Source organism: Otolemur garnettii, unplaced genomic scaffold (genome assembly GCF_000181295.1).
Source record: "Otolemur garnettii isolate 467f Iridium unplaced genomic scaffold, OtoGar3 scaffold00105, whole genome shotgun sequence".
NCBI lineage: Eukaryota > Metazoa > Chordata > Mammalia > Primates > Galagidae > Otolemur > Otolemur garnettii.
The window spans coordinates 560,769-580,906 of record NW_003852500.1 but is presented as its reverse complement, the minus strand read 5'-3'; the positions used below and the strand labels follow the sequence as shown (position 1 = coordinate 580,906).

The following is a 20,138-nucleotide window of genomic DNA, read 5'->3' as shown; positions in this document are numbered from 1 at the left end:
CCCCCCCCCCCATGTTGTCCCACCTTACTGATGTTAAAATCTGGTCACCCTATTCTAGCAGCAAGGTTCTTGTGCACCTGTGTCCCCTCCACTGGGGGGATAGGAAGCTTGAGTGTGATGCACACTCCTCCCTAGGAGGAAGGTTGCGGGGTCTGAGGTAATGGGGCCCTGCTTGGCAGGTCCCAATGGTGCGGGGGTGGGTATGTACAATGCGAGTGAAGGAGGATTAAGGCCTCTAAGAGCTGCCTCAGCGCACAGCCATTGGCCTGGCTCCAGGCGAAGTAGTCTGGTTGATGACATGAGTGCTGTTCTCACCAGCTGCCTGAGCTGGTCAGATGGAAAAATAATCCTGTTTGTGCTTCCCCACTGACATCGATTGCACAATTAAACAGGGCAGTCATCATGAATGTGAAGTAGCCAGTAGCTATTGCTGTGCACCTATGAGGGAAACAGGCCTTTTTTTTCTTAAATAGACCTTCTGATAGGTATGTTGTATGATCAGCATTTCAGCAAAGATGTTCAGCTCGGCACCTGTGGCTCAAGTGGCTAAGGTGCCAGCTATATACACCTAAGGTGGCGGGTTCGCCAAACAACAATGATGGCTGCAACCAGAAAATAGCCGGCGTTGTGGCAGGCGCCTGTGGTCCCAGCTACTGGGGAGACAGAGACAGGAAACTTACTTAAGCCCAGGAGTTGGAGGTTGCTGTGAGCTGTGATGCTATGGCACTCTACCCAGGGGACAGCTTGAGGCTCTTAAAAAAAAAAAAAAAGATGTTCCAAAGCTGGGATAAGATGTAAATTGATTAATGAGAAATTAACCACTTTTACCAGAGTCCTGGTCTACCATCTCCTTCCCCCCCCCCCCCAGAATGTAGATTTCCCCAAGGAAAGGGTGCTTGGGGGGAGGGGGTTTCCTCTGCCTGAGGGTATATGCTGCTATGAACTCATGAGAGGCTGGAGTCAGCTGGCATCACCTGGAACTTTGCTTGGCATAAAACAGATTTAAACCATGTTTCATCAGGCGTCTTACTGCTTGAGAAGCATAAATGACAATCCACTCTCCTTGCCTCGCACTCCAGAGTTTTAGCAGGGAACATGTGTTTCAGATTTTGCCTATGTTGAAGGCTCATCTCATTGTAAGCAGATGGCAAAGTACTACATGAAGTTGTCCTGTTTGTTTACAGGGATGAAATTCATAGGAGATATCACTACTATTAGAAATCTGCCTTTGAGACCCAGCTCGTGGGCCATGTATCATTCAGCTGCTTCTTTAGAGAAGGCAGGCCTGCTGGTAGAGACACTGAAGTGTGGTACAGCTGGCCAGGCCGAGGACCTGCTGTGTGCTTGGTGAGTGGAGGCAGCTATGGAGCAAGGAGGCACACGCTGCTCCCAGGAACTATCAGCTGACTAGGCCACTGTACCTCTGTGTCACCTAAATGATGGAAGATGAAGCTGCTTTCCGCTTTTTAGGGTTGCTATGAGGATTAAGATGATGTGTAGGTCAAGTGCATTTTAGGGTTCCAGCCTAGGAAGCAGCAGGTCCCTCCTGGAGAGCTTTCATGGTGGCTTGAGTAAAGTTATACTGAATGTGGTCACCATAATTCACAGGAAATTTCAACAAGCCTTCTCTTAACTAACACTCATCTTTATGACCGCTCCTGTTTTCCCTGGCATCTTGTCTACATGCTGTGTCATTTTAGGAGACAAGTAAGCCTAAATAGCCAGGACAGAGTTGAGTCAGGATCCCTGGGCTGGGAGATCAGGATGAAACTACAAGAACAAATGGGTCCCACCCCATCTGTTTTATTCACCCTTTGGAATTGGGAACTGAATCTCCAGAAATCAGCTGACTTCTAGGCAGTTGTTTATGGTCATTCTCTTATTTACCCTCAATCCCAGTTCTGAGTCAGCCCTGCATATCTCTTTATCTCTGTCCTGCCTCCTAATCTCCTTTTCTTGATTTGGAACAGGTTGCTTGGGGCCAGGCTTCTTTGTGAAGAATGGGCTCAGAACAGAGCCTATTTGGAGACCCTGGAGCCCTGTCAGAGAATGGAAGCTGACTGGGGGTGGGGTGGGTGGCGACAGCTATAGTGTGGCAGAGGATGCATTGGAGAGGGCTTGCTAACACCTGCTTTACTAGTGGGAATTCCATCACTGTGGAAAATGTCCCAATTTTCTCAACTTCTTTGGAATTTTTTGTTTTCTGTATCTTCAGATTTCTAGACTATTAGCTATTTATAATAAGGCTAAATATCAAAGTAAGTAAAATATTTTTTGTTGAAAGTTGCTTAACATTACTGTTGTGTTGTCTGTTAAATGCTGTCCTTAAATTTTTCTCAAATCGTTTAAATATTATAGCATCATTGAAAGCAGTCATGTTTAATCAGAGGTCTGTGAACTTTGGGAATTAATACACTTTGATTTTCATTAACTCAGTGGTTCCTAAACTTTCTTCTTTCTTTTTTTTTTCTTCTTCTTCTTCTTCTTTTTTTTTTTTTTTTTTTTTTTTTGAGACAGAGCCTCAAGTTGTTGCCTTGGGTAGAGTGTCGTGTCATCACAGCTCACAGCAACCTCCAACTCCTGGGCTCAAGTGATTCTCCTGCCTCTGCCTCCCAAAGTAGCTGGGACCACAGGCACAACATCCTTAAGCGTCTTAGTTTTCTTCACAGTAATCCTAGGCTAAAGGAAATACCCAGTGGTTTTTTGTTTAGTTGGTAGTTAGGTACAAACAACTGAATACGTGCTAATGTCTCAACAACTATTTAGCTGTTTGAAAATATACTCTGTAATGTGTTAGTTGAAAGGATAAATACTCTTAGTTTATCTTTACGTGACAATCATTACCTTCTCTCTCTCTCTCTCTTTTTTTTTTGAGACAGAGCTTCAAGCTGTCTCCCTGGGTAGAGTGCTGTGAAATAACAGCTCACAGCAACCTCCAACTCCTGGGCTCAAGCGATTCTTCTGCCTCTGCCTCCCAAGTAGCTGGGACTAGAGGCACCCGCCACAACGTTGGCCCAGCTATTTTTGGGGGGGGGGGTTGCAGCTGTCGTTGTTGTTGTTTGGCAGACCTGGGCTGGATTCAAACCCGCCAGCTCAGGTGTATGTGGCTAGTGCATTAGCCACTTGAACCACAGGTGCCGAGCCCAATCATTACCTTCTAACGGGGTAGGTGTGCCTGTTAAGTATTGTAGTAAGTAGTCCTCATACTTTTGAAGCAGCTTGGAAACTGCCACCTGCATTTCCTGTTCAGGTTGATTTTTAGATGGTCTTTGCTTTTTACTAAGGCAACTGCCACACATCAAGCATTGCAAACTATGGCATTGATGAGAAGAATATAGTGCAATCTGACATTGAAAAAAAAAATTTTTTTTTTTTTTTTTGACAGTCTCACTTGTCACTCTTGGTAGAGTGCTGTGGCGTCTTACATCTGCAAGCTCCTGTGCTTAAGCAATTCTCTTGCCTACAGGCACCCACCACAACTCCCGGCTGTTTTTAGAGACAGGGGTCTCACTTTTGCTCAGTCTGCTCTTGAACTGGACAGCTCAGTCGATCACTGGCCTTGGACTCCCAGCGTGCTGGGATTATAGGCAGGAGCTATGGCTCCTGGCCCTCTGTATTCTTTTCTTTTCCTCTTTCTTTCTTTCTTTCAAACAGAGCCTCAAGCTGTCATAGAGTGCCATGGCGTCACAGCTTACAGCAACCTCAAACTCTTGAGCTTATGCAATTCTCTTTCCTCAGCCTCCCAAGTAGCTGGGACTACATGCACCCACCCCACAACTAGCTGTATTTTTGGTTGCAGCTGTCGTTGTTTAGCAGGCCTGGGGCCAGGCTTGAACCCACCAGCCTCAGTGTATGTGGCTGACACCCTACTCACTGAGCCATGGGCTCTGAGCCCCTTTGTATTCTTTTCATCTCTCTGCAAGCTCTTTGTGAAGTTTTGCATCTAACCTCCCACTGGGTTTCCCCCAGCCCCCAATCTTTGTGTGGCCTCCTTCCTTCTTTCATTAGGGTGTGTTTTCTAGGGCCCACCCTATCTTCTGAGCTTCCAGCCCTGCCTGAACTGTCATCATATTTCCGGGTCCTCCTCATGCATCTCCCTCACACCAGCAGCATCTTTGTCCCTATAGGCTTGTTTGGTTTATGCCACAGTCACCTCTGGGACCACAAGGCAGTTAAGTTAGTTCTGGCCAAACTTGTACTAGAAGTACCCTGATGGGATGCAGTGACTGAAGCAAGCTCACTCAATGGGATGTCTGCTTTTAGAAACCACTGGAGTCCATGATGCTTGCTTGTTAAGCTATCACAGTGTTGCATGATGCCCACTATGAAACAGTTTCTTAGGGAAATGACCCATCTTCACCTTGAACTCCTGGGCTCACTGCTCTCTTCTTTCCCGGGATACTCTCCACAGGCTGCTGCCCAGCTAGCTGCCTTCAGTCCCCACCACTCCCTGACACAATGTGTCTGATTTCAGTTCTGGGTGTCCCTTCCCGGTTCTCAGCACTGTGTTTGGGAAAGGTACCGTGGTTTGAATCTCTGAAGCCATCTCTCCCTTTCTTGTGTCTCAGGAATACCATTGGAGGGTACACATTGTGAATTCTTGCCTGGCATCTTGGGCACAGTTACACTTCATGAAATAACTTGTTTAACAATGGATACGAGACTCCCTTTACACACCTAGACAGCATTGCTGTAGCACACCCTCCTTTCTGTTCCTTGGAGGGTTCCATGTAGGTGACATGAGTACGTTTCTGTCTATGGTGTTGTCCTCTTCTTTGAGCTAAAGGATTAGTTCAGGTTTTTAAAAATGAGTCGCAATCCCCACTCTGAGTAGGCATAACTCAAGCATCTTAAATCTCTTACCTGTTTGGCGAATAAAGCAAAAAAGAGATTTGGTTCTCATACTGAATCTATGAGATTCAGAGTACAGGTCAGCCTTCTGTATTCCTTGGTTCTATATCCAAGGATCCAACCAACCTCGGATTAGAAATAATTCAGAAATGGTTTTAAGCATAGAGAAGGATGTTTATAGGTTATGGGCAAATACTATACTACTTTATATAAGGGACTTGAGGGTTCCTGGGACCAACCAACACCTATGGATACTGAGGGACAACTGTACAGTGTGTTTGCCATTGCCAGTCATAACTCTAACCCAGTCATTTGTTGACTTCAGAGTTGGATTTATGCCCTGCCCCCTACAGAGTGTTTTACTAGGTGGTCTTGAGCTGCTTCCACACAGGTCCTTTCTCTGTGCCAGATTCTTTCTTACAGCATTGTTGTGTTCATGCATTTTCTAGCCAGGTACTTGGAGTCAGCCAGTGCATTATGGAAGGAAGTTGTCTCTCTGGAGATGTTGGGTTTTCTTTTCTTTTCCTTTCTTTCTTTTTTTTTTTTTTTTTTGTGGGGGGAGACAGAGTCTTACTTTGTCACCCTTGGTAGAGTGCTATGGCATAGCAACCTCAAACTCCTGGGCTCAAGTGATTCTCTTGCCTCAGCCTCCCCAGTAGCTGGGACTACTAGGGACTACAGGCGTCCGTGACAACGCCCAGCTATATTTTGTTGTTGTTCGGTTTTTTGTTTTTGTGTTTTTGTTTAGCAGGCCCCAGCGAGGTTTGAACCCACCATCCCTGGAGCATGTGGGTTACTCATGCTATTCCCTGGAATAGCCCTAACCACTAGCTACCCCACCCAGATGTTGGTTTTTCCAGCTTGTCAGCCTGTGAGCTCTCCTGTAGCCACAGCCTTGGTGTAGGGAGTGTATGGCTAGGACCTATATGTCAGGCAGTCAGCCTGCCAGCCACGAGCTGGGAGGTCCAGCTCTACCCAGCCCCTAACATAGACTACAAAGTTAGCTTTTTCTACCAAGTTCTCCCATGGTGCTTTTAAAATATAATAGTCCAGAGCTGTGTTTACAAGAAAGTTTATAGGAATCTTGGCTTAAATTATACTTGGACAGAATTAGTACATATTCACCATCCTAGTCATTAGTGACTGGAATGGTGAATATGTGCTATGCATGAAGCTGTTCCTGACCCACTAAAAGTATGTTCCACAATGAAAGCCATGATAGAGCCAGCCATTCTGCCCTGTCTTTCGTGTCCCTCTGTCTACCAGAGTCTTGTGGTCCTAAAGATTTCTTCCTAAGCCGTTGTCTGACTGTGTCAGCCAGAAAGACAGGTTTTCTTACCTCCCTTAGTTCGTACTTTTATTCTTAGAGCTGCTTGTTAGCTACAGGTAGCCCCTGTAAGTAATGGGGGATGAACTAGAAACTTCTTACGGCTGAGTAGAAAAGTGTCATAAACATGAAGTACAGAAAAAGGATGCAAGCAGCCTGTACACTCATACATTTGAGCAGATATTTGAGTCAACACTATAGTGGGTAGGTTGGTATATTTCAGTTTGATATGCATACCCCAGACCTGTGATTATATAGATCTTGGAGTTTGTCCCATTGGAATAAATGGACAAGTACACAGAGTCATCCTTGCAAGGATATTTGTGGCAGGGTTTACAGAACTGGAAGAGCGCTCAGCAGGGTCATTCAGGTGTGAGGAGAGCTCCAGAGGGGTGCTCACATAGGCACTGGGAGTGGAGCTCTGTGTTGCCACAGGAGGTGCCCCCTTTTTGTTAATAAAATGATAGATCAAATATGGATTTGTTTTTATGTTATCAGCAATACATTTGTGGGTTTTTCTCATCAGCAAACATACATTATTTAAGATACTGATAAAATGTTCTCAGCGTGAGGCCTTGCCTGAGTGCTTGGCAGTGGACTGTGTGGGCCATCAAGAGTAGATGAGCCTGGATTTCTTGCCTGGCCCTGGCTTACCAAGTGAAATTACTCACTTGTCTACATGCTTTGTGAGCCACAAATACAAACTAGAATTTTAATGTAAATATCATTTTGAAGGTCTGCAAATTTTTCTCTTCACATAGGCATCATCCCTTAAAAGCTTAAAGGTGGGGAAGGAGTGGGTATAGGTCTATAAGATGTGGCTTTATCGTACCTCCTTCCTCAGAAACTTCATAGCTCCCAGAGCCCCTGCTAGGTCCTGGTCAGCTTTCTCCTATACATTCTGCTCCCCTTCTCTTGGTGCATCATTTTCCTGTCTTACTGGATGTTGAATCTTTGAGGAGAGGAGGCAGTAGATCCCTTTTAGACAGCACATGGAGTAGATCCCCTGGCTAGCCTGACCAGTTGCCACCAGAGAAGCTTAGTCCTTGGAGGCCACAGTTGGAGGGACTTGTCATTACAAATAGTGGTGTCTGCTAACTAGTCTCTGATGGGGACTCTTCTTTCCCTTGTAGAGTACCCAGTGAAGAATGTGATGGGATCACTAGCATGTCTGTGGAGAGCGGCCCTGGGACGAGATTGAGAAATCTGCCCGTAATGGGGGATGGACTAGAAACTTCCCAAATGTCTACAACGCAGGCCCAGGCCCAACCCCAGCCAGCCAACACAGCCAGCACCAATCCTCCACCCCCGGAGACCTCCAACCCCAACAAGCCCAAGAGGCAGACCAACCAACTGCAATATCTGCTCAGAGTGGTGCTCAAGACACTATGGAAACACCAGTTTGCGTGGCCTTTCCAGCAACCTGTGGACGCCGTCAAGCTAAACCTCCCTGTGAGTAGCTTGGGCAGAGCCCAGTGGTCCTCAAGGTCTCCTGCAAGTTTCCTGGTGAAGGTAGTCTCCACGGGAGGGTAGAGATGCATTTGGAGTCATGGTTGAGAGCTCAGGCCCAGCTCTGAATGCCAGTACCAGAGGGAACCTTGAGGAAGTGGTTTCAGCAGTCTTGAGGAATCACAGTTGGAGAAGAGAATGAATGAACTAAGTGGCTTAAACAGTAACTGGTATCTTGGCCATCAGGATTCTGGGGAAAACTTTGTAAAGACTAAAACAAGATGGGAAAGGGATATTTAGATTCCTTCCAGTCCCATGGTGAGCTGGCCCCTTTCTCTTCAGGTGTGGCTGGCTAGGTCCAGGAGAAGTAATGTGGCTGGTCAGACTGTGCTGGAGGGGGACTGGCTTGCTGTGGTAGTGGTTGCTAGTGGCATCATCATCACTTGGAGCTCAGAGGGGGAAATGTCATTGGTTTCTCTCCTATGGAGGTGGCCCTTGCTGGAGAGAGGGAGAGTTAAGAGGAGGTCCTGGCTACCGCTACATAGCTAGAGAACAGTAGTGCGCTCTCTCTCCTTGTCAGGGCCACACAGTGCCCTTGCTCTTGTTATTTTGTATCCCCACTTTCCTTCTTCTTCCCTAGAGTTTTCAGCTTGCTTCTAACCCTAGCATACAGTTCTGCAATCAAAACTGAATCTCAGGAAGCAGGCAAAATACATGCTTTAATTTTTTTCTCTTCTTTCTATTTTTAAACTGCCTACTACTGTTTGCTAAGTTCCACATACTCCCTGGCAAGTGGATTAGGTGATAATAGCAGCTGGCTTAGGCTGGGTCTGCAAGCATTGAAACTGCTTGGGTACTAGCCTCTGGTAGGTGTCTAGACTCAAGATGAAGCATGACCCTCCTGGCTTGAAAGTTGTATCCATTGTATCCATGCAGTGTAATCTGTCCACTAGATACATGCCATTTGTACTCAGGGGAAGAGAGAACTGGGAGGGGGGCAGTGAAGGTCTGGGTCATGAAGTGGCTGAGGAAAAGGGTGCAGGTAGAAAAGGGGCCATATCCAACACTGACCAAAATAAGGAGTGGATATAGGCATGGTGTCCTGCAGGTCTTTCAGGAGAGGCTGTTGAGGGATTTTGCTGCCTTGGTCTCTAGATGGGCTGGGCAGGGTCCACAGTTGAGAGTGACATTCTCAGAGCAAATGCAGAGAAGCAGGAGAGAAGTAGTTAGAAGAGGGTGGGTGGGCACTCAGGGGTGCCAAGACTTTTATGAGGGAAGCAAATGACCTCCAGACGAGAGCAGGTGCCCAAATTTCCACATTAGATGCTACAAGGAAGTCAAAAAGATGAGGATTCCGACCTGACCATCCTGCTGGCCTTTATGAGGGCATTGATGACCTTAGGAGGAGATGATGCAGTAGAAACCAGATTTGCAACGGTGTGAATGAGAAGGTGAGGATGCAGAGCCACCATTTCAAGAAACTTGGCTTTGCAGGGAAAACGTGTCAGGGCCAGAAGAGCAGAGGGGTCAGTTTGTTACAGGAAAATGCAGAAGGGGACTGAGGCATGGAGGGCTGAAAAGGGAAGCAGGGCTGGATGGAGAACTTGAGATCACCAAGGAGATAGCAGCATCCCAGGTGACAACGAGGGAACAGCACTGGCCAGGGGGGACAGACATGTGGGTGGTCTTTTAGGCCAAAGGGTTTGTGAGTTCATGGTCAGTGTCTATGAAGTGGAAGCTGTGCTCTCAAGAATGGCCAGGACTCTGCTGCTCTGGGCATTGTGAATGCACCTGTCCCTTTGACTTTTGACATTATTCTTGGCGGCTCTGATACAGGAAGAAGGAGGCGGTTGGTAGTGGCACTAATTTGATGTTTTCAGACATGGGAGAGTGAGGTACCCAAAAGGGAGGTTGTTTTGCAAGAGTGGTCTCAGGGCACTGGTGCAGGCTAATGCAAAGGGGCTGATTGCCTAAAAGCATCATCATGCTGAAGCCCAGTTTTCTGGGGACCCCCTCCTTTAAGAGATGTTAAGAGGGCCAGCAAAGAGAGAATAAAGTTCTTTTTCTGTTTTCAATGCCTTTCAGATATTTGCCTTCATTGTGGCCTCTTTCCATGTCCCTAAACCTATTGCTCCAAATTTCAATCCCTCATCCCCCAATATTCTCTCTTTATCTCAGCTCCTCCTCTGCCACTGGTATGGCCAATTCAAAAACCCAACATCATTCTTAGAGAGTTTTGGCCATAGGATAAAATCTAAATTTCCATTAGGGCAGGTGTATTTGAACTTGGTTCTCTTGGGAAAGAAGTTAAGAGCATAGAAAGTCCATTTTGGGTCTCCCCTTCTGGCCACATGCCTGGGGCACCTGGGTACGTACCCTAGCTCTTACCAGGGCACAGGGCCATGACCTGTGCCAGCTTTTAACGTGTAAGTGGGTGGCTTTTTTCCCCTTTCTTGTACATGTCAGAGCAAATAAAAACCCAGCAACCCATGTTCGCCTTTCCAATACTGTCCAGTATTTCTGGGCAGTGGGTTTACTCTCTCTTCCCTGCACTAATTTTGTGCCTCCAGGCTGCCCTTCTGCCATTGGGATCCCACTTGTCCTTGGTTCTGATAGCTCACCTAAGCTTGATTCTAGTGCATCTGCCCTTAGTGGGGGTAATGGCTTTAGAGAACTGATTGTCAGTGAAATCAACCAGGAGACCTGAGCTGGGCCAGCTCTTGGGGGCTTACTGTCTATATAGCTCCCCTGCTATACTCCCACTGGACCAAATTCCTCTGGCAATTGTTCTTAAAAATAAACTTTTGTTTTAAAATAGGTTCAGGTTTAGAGCAAAGATGTGAGGATAGTGCAGTTTGATCTTGAGGGCCTTGAGACCTTTATATGTGCTGTGTGACTCCTTTTGTGTGGCATTTGGAGAGTAAGATCTGAAGGTTTAAGGATTGGGTCTGAATGTTTTGTTTTTTGATTTTAACAGGACTGCAAAAGATTTCTCATTTGGCAGTTAACCTGGTTAGTTGTTCAACTGTATCTGGATACTAGTGAAGCCTTAGTGGTAGACCAATATATCAGGCAGATTTGACTAAGGTTCTTTAGCAATGACAGGAAGCAGGGAGTGTAGTAGTTATGGATAGACTCCAGCCCTGGTGCCTTTGGGATTTGCATTTTATGGATTTGTAAAAAAAAAATTTTTTTTTGGCTGGGGGCTGGGTTTGAACCCGCCACCTCTGGCATATTGGGCTGGCACCCTACTCCTTTGAGCCACAGGCACCGCCCCTAGATTTGTAAAATTTTTAATAGTAGGGACAGACTACCTGCCATGGCTGTTTTGCTGGGTAAGAATTTCCTCTTTAAAAGTTCTCTGCTTTCTCCGTTATTTACATTTAAAATCATAGAATATTTTAATTTCAAAAAGAAAAATGTAAATTCTGGAAAAGACTACTTCTTCCAAGATAGAGCAGTTGGCCATCTTGTACATTTTCCCTCCAAATCACCAGCTACCATTTAGGAATCCTTGCCTGATCCACTTTATCTTGAGTCCCCTTTCTTGTTGATGCCAAGGAAGAGCTTTGGGTCTGTGCTGTGTCTCGTCAGTTTACCACCCTGTAGCAGCAGCCTGGAGTGAGATCCACAGGCCAACCCAGCCAGCCTAGCATGTACACCGTGTAGCTGTTGAGATGACCTTGGCCTTTTGCTTTCTCTGCTCTCTAGGATTACTATAAGATTATTAAAACACCTATGGATATGGGAACAATAAAGAAGCGCTTGGAAAACAACTATTACTGGAATGCTCAGGAATGTATCCAGGACTTCAACACTATGTTTACAAATTGTTACATCTATAACAAGGTGAGATGTGGGGGGCAAGCGTCCAACTGCCCTAGGGGAGGTTGTGGCAACGTTGGGCATGTCAGGAGCTAGTTGGGGGAGGGAGTGCTGGGAGCTGCTGGGCTTCAAGTGTGGCAAGAGGAGAGCCTTAGAAGTGGAGGTAACAGGACTTGTGGTTGTGCCTGTGACTGTGTGTGTTCTTTTGTGGGGGGAGGGTGCTGGCCATGTTTAACTTGCAAGCCATCGTTGGTAGCCTGAAGCATGTGCTTCTCATGTCCTTGGGATTTTGGTTCCTGAGCAGCATGTCTAGTAAAGGTGTGAGGACAATAGTGGTGACTCCCAACAAAGTCCCTATGGGTGACATAAATTGTCAGGAAAGAGCCTGGTAAAACATAGTTGTGCAGAGGTGTGCACAGGCAGAGATCTCCATGTGAGCAACAGTGTGATGGGGCTGGCGCAGAGCTAAGCTGCTTTGTGGGTGACGGTCACTTCAAACTGTGGACATGACTGTTGCCATGGAATCAAGTGTCCCCCTGATCTTACTTGTAGACCTGAAGGTCACTTCCTAACCCCATAGCCAAACCTCTCAGCTCGGCTGTGCCATGAAGCCAGATCATTTGTTTACAGTTCAGACCACAGATGTGATTAAAATCAACCCTTTCAAATAGAACGACTCTGGAGGGAGACACTATACAGAACTCAGCTTTTGACCTCTGCTGGTGTAGTGGGTAAAATGACCCAGAAGAGATGGGTAGGTGAGTTTCTTGAAGTTTACTGTGTTTTTTTAAAAGTCTCAGCTCTTACCACATAGGTTTGAGCAAAATGTGCACACCAGGCTCACAGTTTAGAGCTGAGTGGGAACAGCATGTTATGGATGAGGTGACAGAGTGGGGACCCCTAAAGCAGTGTGAGATGGGCAGTGCCCAGAGTCCTGGTGAGCTGCCTTGGGGGTACATTGGGGAACATTTTGGGGGCCCTGCTAAAAGTATCCTGGCAAGAAATCCTGTGTTATTCATGTATTTTTAGTGAAGTTGATTTGTATCAAAGGAGGTCCTAATGCAGGGAGGGCACCTGTCCGTGATTGGCTGAGCTTGGTAGATGCTAATGGCATTAGGTTGGTTTTGCAGACAACCCAGAGCTTAAAAAATGAAAGAGGGCAGGCTTAGTATACCTGTAGGAACACACACCTCTGTGATAACCTGGTAGCCTAGCCTTTGTGGCTCTTTGGGGTACAGATTGGGGAAGGACTCTGAATATAACGATTCAGGCTTTTGGGCAGGGGGTGGTGCACGGGGTGCCCTGTCTACTGAGGTGGGAGGGGAGAGCTTTCTGACTTTACCCCATGTGTCTCCTCATCCAGCCTGGAGATGACATAGTCTTAATGGCAGAAGCTCTGGAGAAACTCTTCTTGCAAAAAATCAACGAACTACCCACAGAAGAAACTGAGATCATGATAGTCCAGGCAAAAGGAAGAGGACGCGGGAGGAAAGAAGCAGGTAGAATATTGAAATAGAAAGTACAGTGGCTGCATTTCTCTCTGACCTATGTCTCTTATCCAAGTTCAGTGGAAGACTGAGAGTGGTGGGAAGATGGACATTGTATACTGACTGGGGGGCGCTATAGTTTGTACTTACTGGAGGTAATTTTGATATTGGAACTGCCCCCACAGGGTCATGTGACCATGGTCTATCCCAAGCAGAAATGAGTGTACTCTGCCTTTTTGAGAGTAGTCGATGGACTTAAGTTAAAAGAAAGTGTAAGCATGATGGATTTTGCTTTTCCATTTTAAACAAATGAATGTGACCAGAAGCATTTTAATCTAATACCCCAATCCTGGAGCCTTAAGGCTTGTTATTTGAATTATCTTAATGTACATGTATTAGAACCATGGCCTGAATGTGGTACTGGTTGTCTAAAGGCAAAATTTAGCCCTCCTTGTCCGTCTACATGTTAATGCCTTCCCAGTCCCCTCCTCCCCCTTGACATGGGATTCCATATGCCAGCTGGCAGAGAGTTTGCCCACTCAAATGTTTCTCTCTAGGAAACTCTCTAACAGATGCTGTCTACATCTTGTCCCTCTCCGCTCTGTGCTGCAAAAAGGCAATGTTGTGAGGTGGTCCCTGGGTGTGACTGAGGAACACCCTTCCCCTTGGTCTCTCACCCTGCTCTAAAGTGGTGGCAGGAAGGCAAATGGCTAGATTCCAGCACTGCCCAGAGATAAGCAAGGAGAATTAGTCTTGCATATCACTACTTGACTGTGTTGTATATGTCAGGTCAAGTCCCTTTTTCTTACATAAGAAGCCCAGTTCTCCGTCTCTGAGAACAGTGGTTTCGGCCACATCCTGGGCAGACATGGCATTAGCTACTGTATTCCAGTCTGGGAGAAGCCCAGGAGTGATGCCTGGGGAGGGAGAATTGGGAAACACAGCAGAACTTCACCCTTGGAACATGGGTGCTGCTGCTCAAGGACAGCCCACAGGTGAAGGCTGCTTTTTTGAGGCATAAGGTGTCAGTTCTTGTCCTTGCAGCCAGTGTGCATACAAAGAATGTAGCAATCCAAGTAATCTCCCAGTCTCTGGTCATAACCCCTTTGTTTTTGGAGCTGGTGGTCCATGATATGACTGTTGTATGTTCAAGATTGCCTACACAGTGGCTGGGAGGCAACTCAAGCCAATCACAAAGGACAGCAGCAGTCCAGCTGCCCTCTCCTGGGGAAGTAGGGGCCTGCCAGTTTCCAGAAACTTTGGTGAAGACAGCAACTGTCAGCCCCTGCCAGAAGTGCTTACGCAAAAGGCAACATTAGTGGAATTGAGGGCAGCTGTGGCTAGAGCCTCCAAGGAGCATTTTGCTGCACTCCATCCACAGTTCTGGTGTTAACATTCAGCATGTGTGGGCAGTGCCTGTGGCTCAGTGAGTAGGTTGCCGGCCCCATATACTGAGGGTGGTGAGTTCAAACCCGGCCCCTGCCAAACTGAATTTAAAAAAAAAAACAGCTAGGCGTTGTGGTGGGTACCTGTAGTCCCAGCTACTTGGGAAGCTGAGGCAAGAGAATCACCTAAGCCCAAGAGCTGGAGGTTGCTGTGAACTATGACGCCATGGTACTCAACCAAGGGCAACAAAGTGAGACTCTGTCTCTGAAAAATAAAAAAATAAATTCAGCATGTGTTTCCTGTTCCTGAAGCCCAGGCCTCTATGCTTCATGAAGTCTTTGGGCCCAAGTTGAGAGTTACAGCTAGGACATCCCAGGAAGCAGGAAGTGGGGTTTGCCGCTGTGCTCTGAGTACTTGGGACAGCTGGATGAGTTTGGCAGAGTGAAGTCTGGGGTGTGTAGGACTTTTGGTTTTCAGGGAAATGTGCCATGCAAATGTGTGCTTGTCATGTGTGTTACTGTCCCTGCAGGATCAGCCAGTGGATGTTAGCACAGCCTCTGACTCTGTCCTTTTTATGATTGGCAGGGACAGCAAAACCTGGCGCCTCTACGGTACCAAACACAACTCAAGCATCAACTCCTCCGCAGACCCAGACCCCTCAGCAGAATCCTCCACCTGTGCAGGCCACGCCTCACCCCTTTCCTGCTGTTACCCCAGACCTCATCGTCCAGACCCCTGTTATGACAGTGGTGCCTACCCAGCCACTTCAGACGCCCCCACCAGTGCCCCCCCAGCCACAACCCCCTCCCACTCCAGCCCCCCAGCCTGTGCAGAGCCACCCACCCATCATTGCGGCCACCCCACAGCCTGTGAAGGTGAGCGTCTGGATGCTGGTAGGTCTCTGCCATCAAGGAATGTGGGGCTTGCAGGAGACAGGTGGCTCTGTCCTTGCATATGCTTTATGCAAATCCTGACCTGGCTCTCAGGCACTGGGTGGGTGTTGATAGGGAGCAGGAAATCATGCCCTGTTTAAATCACAGCCCAGAAGCAGCTGCTTTACTGGCCTAAAGATCGATAACGAATGTCACACCTCCCATTGGGTCCTTGCCCTGTCTTTAATTTAGACTGTGTGTATTTGCAGTTACTATCTAAATAGTTACTGAATTGTGCTCCATCTCCTCCCTCTGAGCACAGGAGGTGAGGTCCATGGTGTTAGGTAGGAAATGGCTTCCAGAGGTTCTATAGCCTCCACGTGAGCTGATCCGGCTGCACTCAGTTGTGTCCTTTCTTCTCCTGCCACTGGCAAGCTTGTGTCCTAGCTGCAGAATGGAATTGGGATAAGATCTCCTGGTCTTTAGTTCTATATCCTGTAAATGTGGGGACCCTAGATAGGGCCTGGCTTCAGGGGTGACCTTGAGGGGCAGCTGTGCCACCTCAAATCATGCCTGTCACACGTGTTCCTAGCAGACAAAGAAGGGGGTGAAGAGGAAAGCAGACACCACCACCCCTACCACCATCGATCCCATTCATGAGTCACCCTCACTGCCCCCGGAGCCTAAGACCACCAAGCTGGGCCCCCGGAGGGAGAGCACTCGGCCCGTGAAACCCCCAAAGAAGGATGTGCCCGACTCACAGCAGCATCCAGCACCAGAGAAGAGCAGTAAAGTCTCAGAGCAGCTCAAGTGCTGCAGTGGTATCCTCAAGGAGATGTTTGCCAAGAAGCATGCCGCCTACGCCTGGCCCTTCTACAAGCCTGTGGACGTAGAGGCACTCGGCCTGCATGACTACTGTGACATCATCAAGCATCCCATGGACATGAGCACAATCAAGGTGAGCTTTGAGCAGGGAGTCTTGGGACTGGTTAACTTGTGTGGCTATGTAGACCTTTCAGTGCTCCCTCCTGGACCTGTGGGGACAGTGTGCTTGGCCAGTTTGATGGCTCAGAGTGCTAGCTTCTTCCCCTCTTCCAAGGCTAAGGAACCTGTGGCCTTTGGATTTCAAGTTTTTTGTTGTTTTTGTTTTTGATTTTTTGAGACAGAGCCTCAGGCTATCCCCCTGTTTAGAGTGCTGTGGCATCACAGCTTATAGCAGCCTCCAACTCCTGGGCTCAAGCGAGTCTCTGCCTCAGCCTCCCAAGTAGCTGGGACCACAGGCGCCTACCACAATGCCCAGCCATCGTTGTTTGGTGGGCCCGGGCTGGATTCGAACCCGCCACCTTGGGTGTATGTGGCTGGCGCCCTAGCCACTTGAGCCACAGATACCGAGCCAAGTTTGTTTATTTTAACTACCAAAGGAGTCAAGAAAAGCTTCACTTTTCTCTGTTGCATCCCTTTTAATAAAAGGATTTGTTTTGTAAAATTTGGATTTGGTCAAAAGGCTATAAAAAACCCGAGAAGGCCACATTTTGTATTGATGTTGCGGGTTCCCCGTCCCTGCTGGTGGAAAAGCAAGTGTAGCCTTCTGGCCTTAGGGGCCCAGTGCTTTGTGTTCCTGGCACAGAGGAGATGAGATACTCCATGAGAATTTGGGGCACCTTGCTGTCTTCTGTGTGGAGGAGACAAGTACATGCTGGTATTTTCACTGTCTTGAGGCCTTTTTGATTTTAAGACTTGTTGCATTTTTCTCATAGGGTAGAATACTTTAGAGCTGGGGATAGAGCTGTGTTCCTTTAACACTGTCCTGTACTCACCAAGATAAGCATATACCAAAGTGGAAGTGGACCCAGCCCTCCTATTTTCGCTTCTTTGGGTCTGGCTTAAGCTCTGTCTCCTCTGTGGAGTCTCGTCTCCACCTTCCCTTTAGGCAGTCACAGTGATCCTGGTGGATGAGCTTGGGGTATGGGAAGGGAAGTTCCCGGTCCTGAGACTTGCTGTTGAGTGTCTCCTTGCCTGCCTGATGCTGAGAACTGGGGTATGGCTTGTCCCCTCACTAGGATCTGGATCAAACTGAGAGCCACTGTGAAGACTTACCTCCCTGTTGGAACATGGACAGTCATGGCTAACGGGGACCTATCTTGTTTTTCCAGTCCAAACTGGAGGCCCGTGAGTACCGTGATGCTCAGGAATTTGGTGCTGATGTCCGATTGATGTTCTCCAACTGCTATAAGTACAACCCTCCTGACCATGAGGTGGTGGCCATGGCCCGAAAGCTCCAGGTGAGGCTCTGGGGAGGGCGTGGCCACCTTGCAGTAGAGAGGCTGATTTCCTGGTGGGACCACACTTCTGTGGGCCTTGGCAGATTTTATTTCTTTCAACAGTTTTTAGGATGATTCCTTATTGCTTTGGAAACGTGCACTCAACTCAGGTTGATGTATATGTTTTAAGTTGGGGTTATTTAATTATGATTAAAACAGGGTGGCTGGTGTTGCTTTGGTGTGTACACCAAAAATCCTCTCCCCACCTTTCACACTTGGTTGTTTGGCTGGAAGATCATGTGTGTTTTGTGCATGAGGCCAATCTGTTCTCCAAAACAAACTTGTCTCAAGTCAGCAGGGGACATTCTTGATTGTGGACATTTCTTCACTTCACCAGAGCCTTGAAACCCTTTGTTTGCAGAGTGGCTATTTCCCTACAACCATAATTCCCTAATGGGTGAGGTTCACAGGCCCTTTAAGTTGAAAGTCCCACGTGGGGGGGTTGCTCTCTTAATTTGGTATTGTTTGTATTCTTTCTTCACAAAGACAGCTGCCTAGCTGACCACTGTAGTTCAATGATTAGAACTCTTCCACCCTACCCCCTCCCACCACCAGGGGTGTCAGGTTCTCACCTGGGCCTGAGAAACAAACAAAACAAAAGAGGACTACCTCTTCTCCATTTATGTTTATATTTCCCACCCTTAAGGAGTTGAGGCTTTTTAATTTTAATGCAATTTTTATACAGGGCCACACGGTGGCAGTGGTGCCTTCAAATTGATGCCTTAGGCTCCTCCATCCTTCCCTCCCACTAAAATAGGGGTAGCTTTTGCCCACACTGATACCCATAACCTTTATTTGCCCTCATGGAAACAGCTAAACCAAAGCAAGTTATCCACCAGCACCAAAGATTGCTGTTTTGAGCTACTTTATTTTAAAAAAGAAAGGGAAAAACAATAGAAAGCATCCTCTAATGTTTTCTAGCTCCGTCTTTATAATTTTTGTGTCTGTCTTCCTGTCCTCCATTGACATCCTGGAGCCACCTCCTTTTTACAAATTTGCTTTTCCAATAAAAGTTTTTGGTTTTTTTTTAAATTTTCTTTTTACATTTTTCTCCTTCTGGGGATAGAGTGAGTCTATGCAAGTATAGTTTACCTGTAACAAGCAGTGTCTGCTACATAACAGCTTCTTCAGCAGAGGAGCTGATTCTGGATATCAGGCTGGAGTGGACTAGGATTTGCTCTTGAGGAGGGTCCAGGGTAGGCAGGAGAGAAGAGGGTACCTCTGCCACCACCTTACTTTGCCTATCCCAGTGTGATATTGTTGACCCAGCCGCAGGTAGCTGATCCCCCTTTTCCCTGATGGATACTGGCTGCTGGGGTCTACTGCTCCTCGCCAGTACTGTCCTCCCTGAGGAGATTCCTGCTTCAGTACGTCTTATCGGGGTTTCATTGTCCTCTTGCTGGTCCCGTAGTAATCCCCTGACTATGTTCTTGCTCCTCTGTCCATTCTTGAGAGGACAGGGGTAGCTGTTTGCATTTCCCCCCCCCCCCCAAAGACAGAGTCTTACTCTATTGTCCTGGGTAGAACGCTGTGGCATCATAGCTTACAACAACCTCCAACTCCTGGGCTTAGGTGATTCTCTTGCCTTAGCCTCCTGAGTAGCTGGGACTACAGGCACTTGCCACAATGCCCGGCTATTTTTTGTTGCAATTTGGCCAGGGGCAAGTTTGAACTTGCCACCCTCGGTATATGGGGGCAGCACCCTACCCACTGAGCCACAGGCGCTGCCTGCTTTTTGCATTTTTGTTTTTGCCATCCTCTCTGGAGCTTTGAGGTGGCATCTGTCTTCTGGTACTTGGCTTGGTATCCACCTTTCATGCTGAGGGCTCACACACCCTTCTCAGTTACTCTGGTTCATCTTGACCTCTTGCTGTTTCTAGCACTTAGAATAGTTTACAACTGTTTATGAGGTCTGACAATTAAATTCAGAAAGTCATCCTAGAAAAAGTGCTGCATACCTCATTGCTAAATGCCACTAGCATCACCTTTGAAGTACTCCCCTCGGGAAGCTATGTGCCAATGACAGGACCAGATCCATCCTTCAGAGCAACTTCATAACTCTTTCTGAAATGGCCATCAAAGCTGTCATCTAATTACCCTTGATGTCCTGAATGTTATCAAAATGTCTTCTTTTTGATATTTCTTTTATCTTTGGGTAACAGAAAAAGGCATCAGGGCTAGTAGGGAAGGTGTTCTAATACAGTTATTTGTTTACTGGCTAAAAACTCCCTCACAGTGCTGGGTGAGCTAGACTATTCTTGTGATGCAAGAGCCATGAATTTTTGGCCAAGATTTACAGTTAAGATTTTCTGTGAGTAATACTTGGTCTGCTGAGCTTCTCATAGTAAGCCAACAATTTTGACACACAATTTGATGAGTTTTTGCAATGTTTTTGTCAGTTCTGCTTGTTACTGGCTGCCCTGACCTCTCTTTATCAGTGACACTTTCTCTCCTCTCTGAAAAACATTTAATCCATTTGTACATTGCTATTTTCTTCATTGCATTATCTCTATAAACTTAGAATTAAATGTTCTGGGTTTCACTTCCATTCTTGCCAAGTTTAACAAGAAATTTATGAATTATTATTATTATTTACTTTTCTTTCTTTTTTTTTTTTTTT

The 20,138-nt window shown here is 47.0% G+C and overlaps 1 protein-coding gene across 2 annotated transcripts in view; it reads left to right on the top strand.

Annotated features, from left to right (window-relative positions):
• Positions 1-20,138, top strand: part of BRD4 (bromodomain containing 4) — a 103,360-nt gene that overhangs the window by 58,875 nt on the left and 24,347 nt on the right. For both annotated transcript variants that reach the window (XM_003796507.3, XM_023517148.1), the window contains exons 2-7: positions 7,312-7,630; positions 11,339-11,476; positions 12,816-12,951; positions 14,911-15,200; positions 15,793-16,155; positions 17,351-17,479. In XM_003796507.3, coding sequence (XP_003796555.1) covers positions 7,346-7,630; positions 11,339-11,476; positions 12,816-12,951; positions 14,911-15,200; positions 15,793-16,155; positions 17,351-17,479 — 1,341 coding nt within the window. In that variant the 5' untranslated portion in view covers positions 7,312-7,345. The remainder of the gene's footprint in view (positions 1-7,311; positions 7,631-11,338; positions 11,477-12,815; positions 12,952-14,910; positions 15,201-15,792; positions 16,156-17,350; positions 17,480-20,138) is intronic.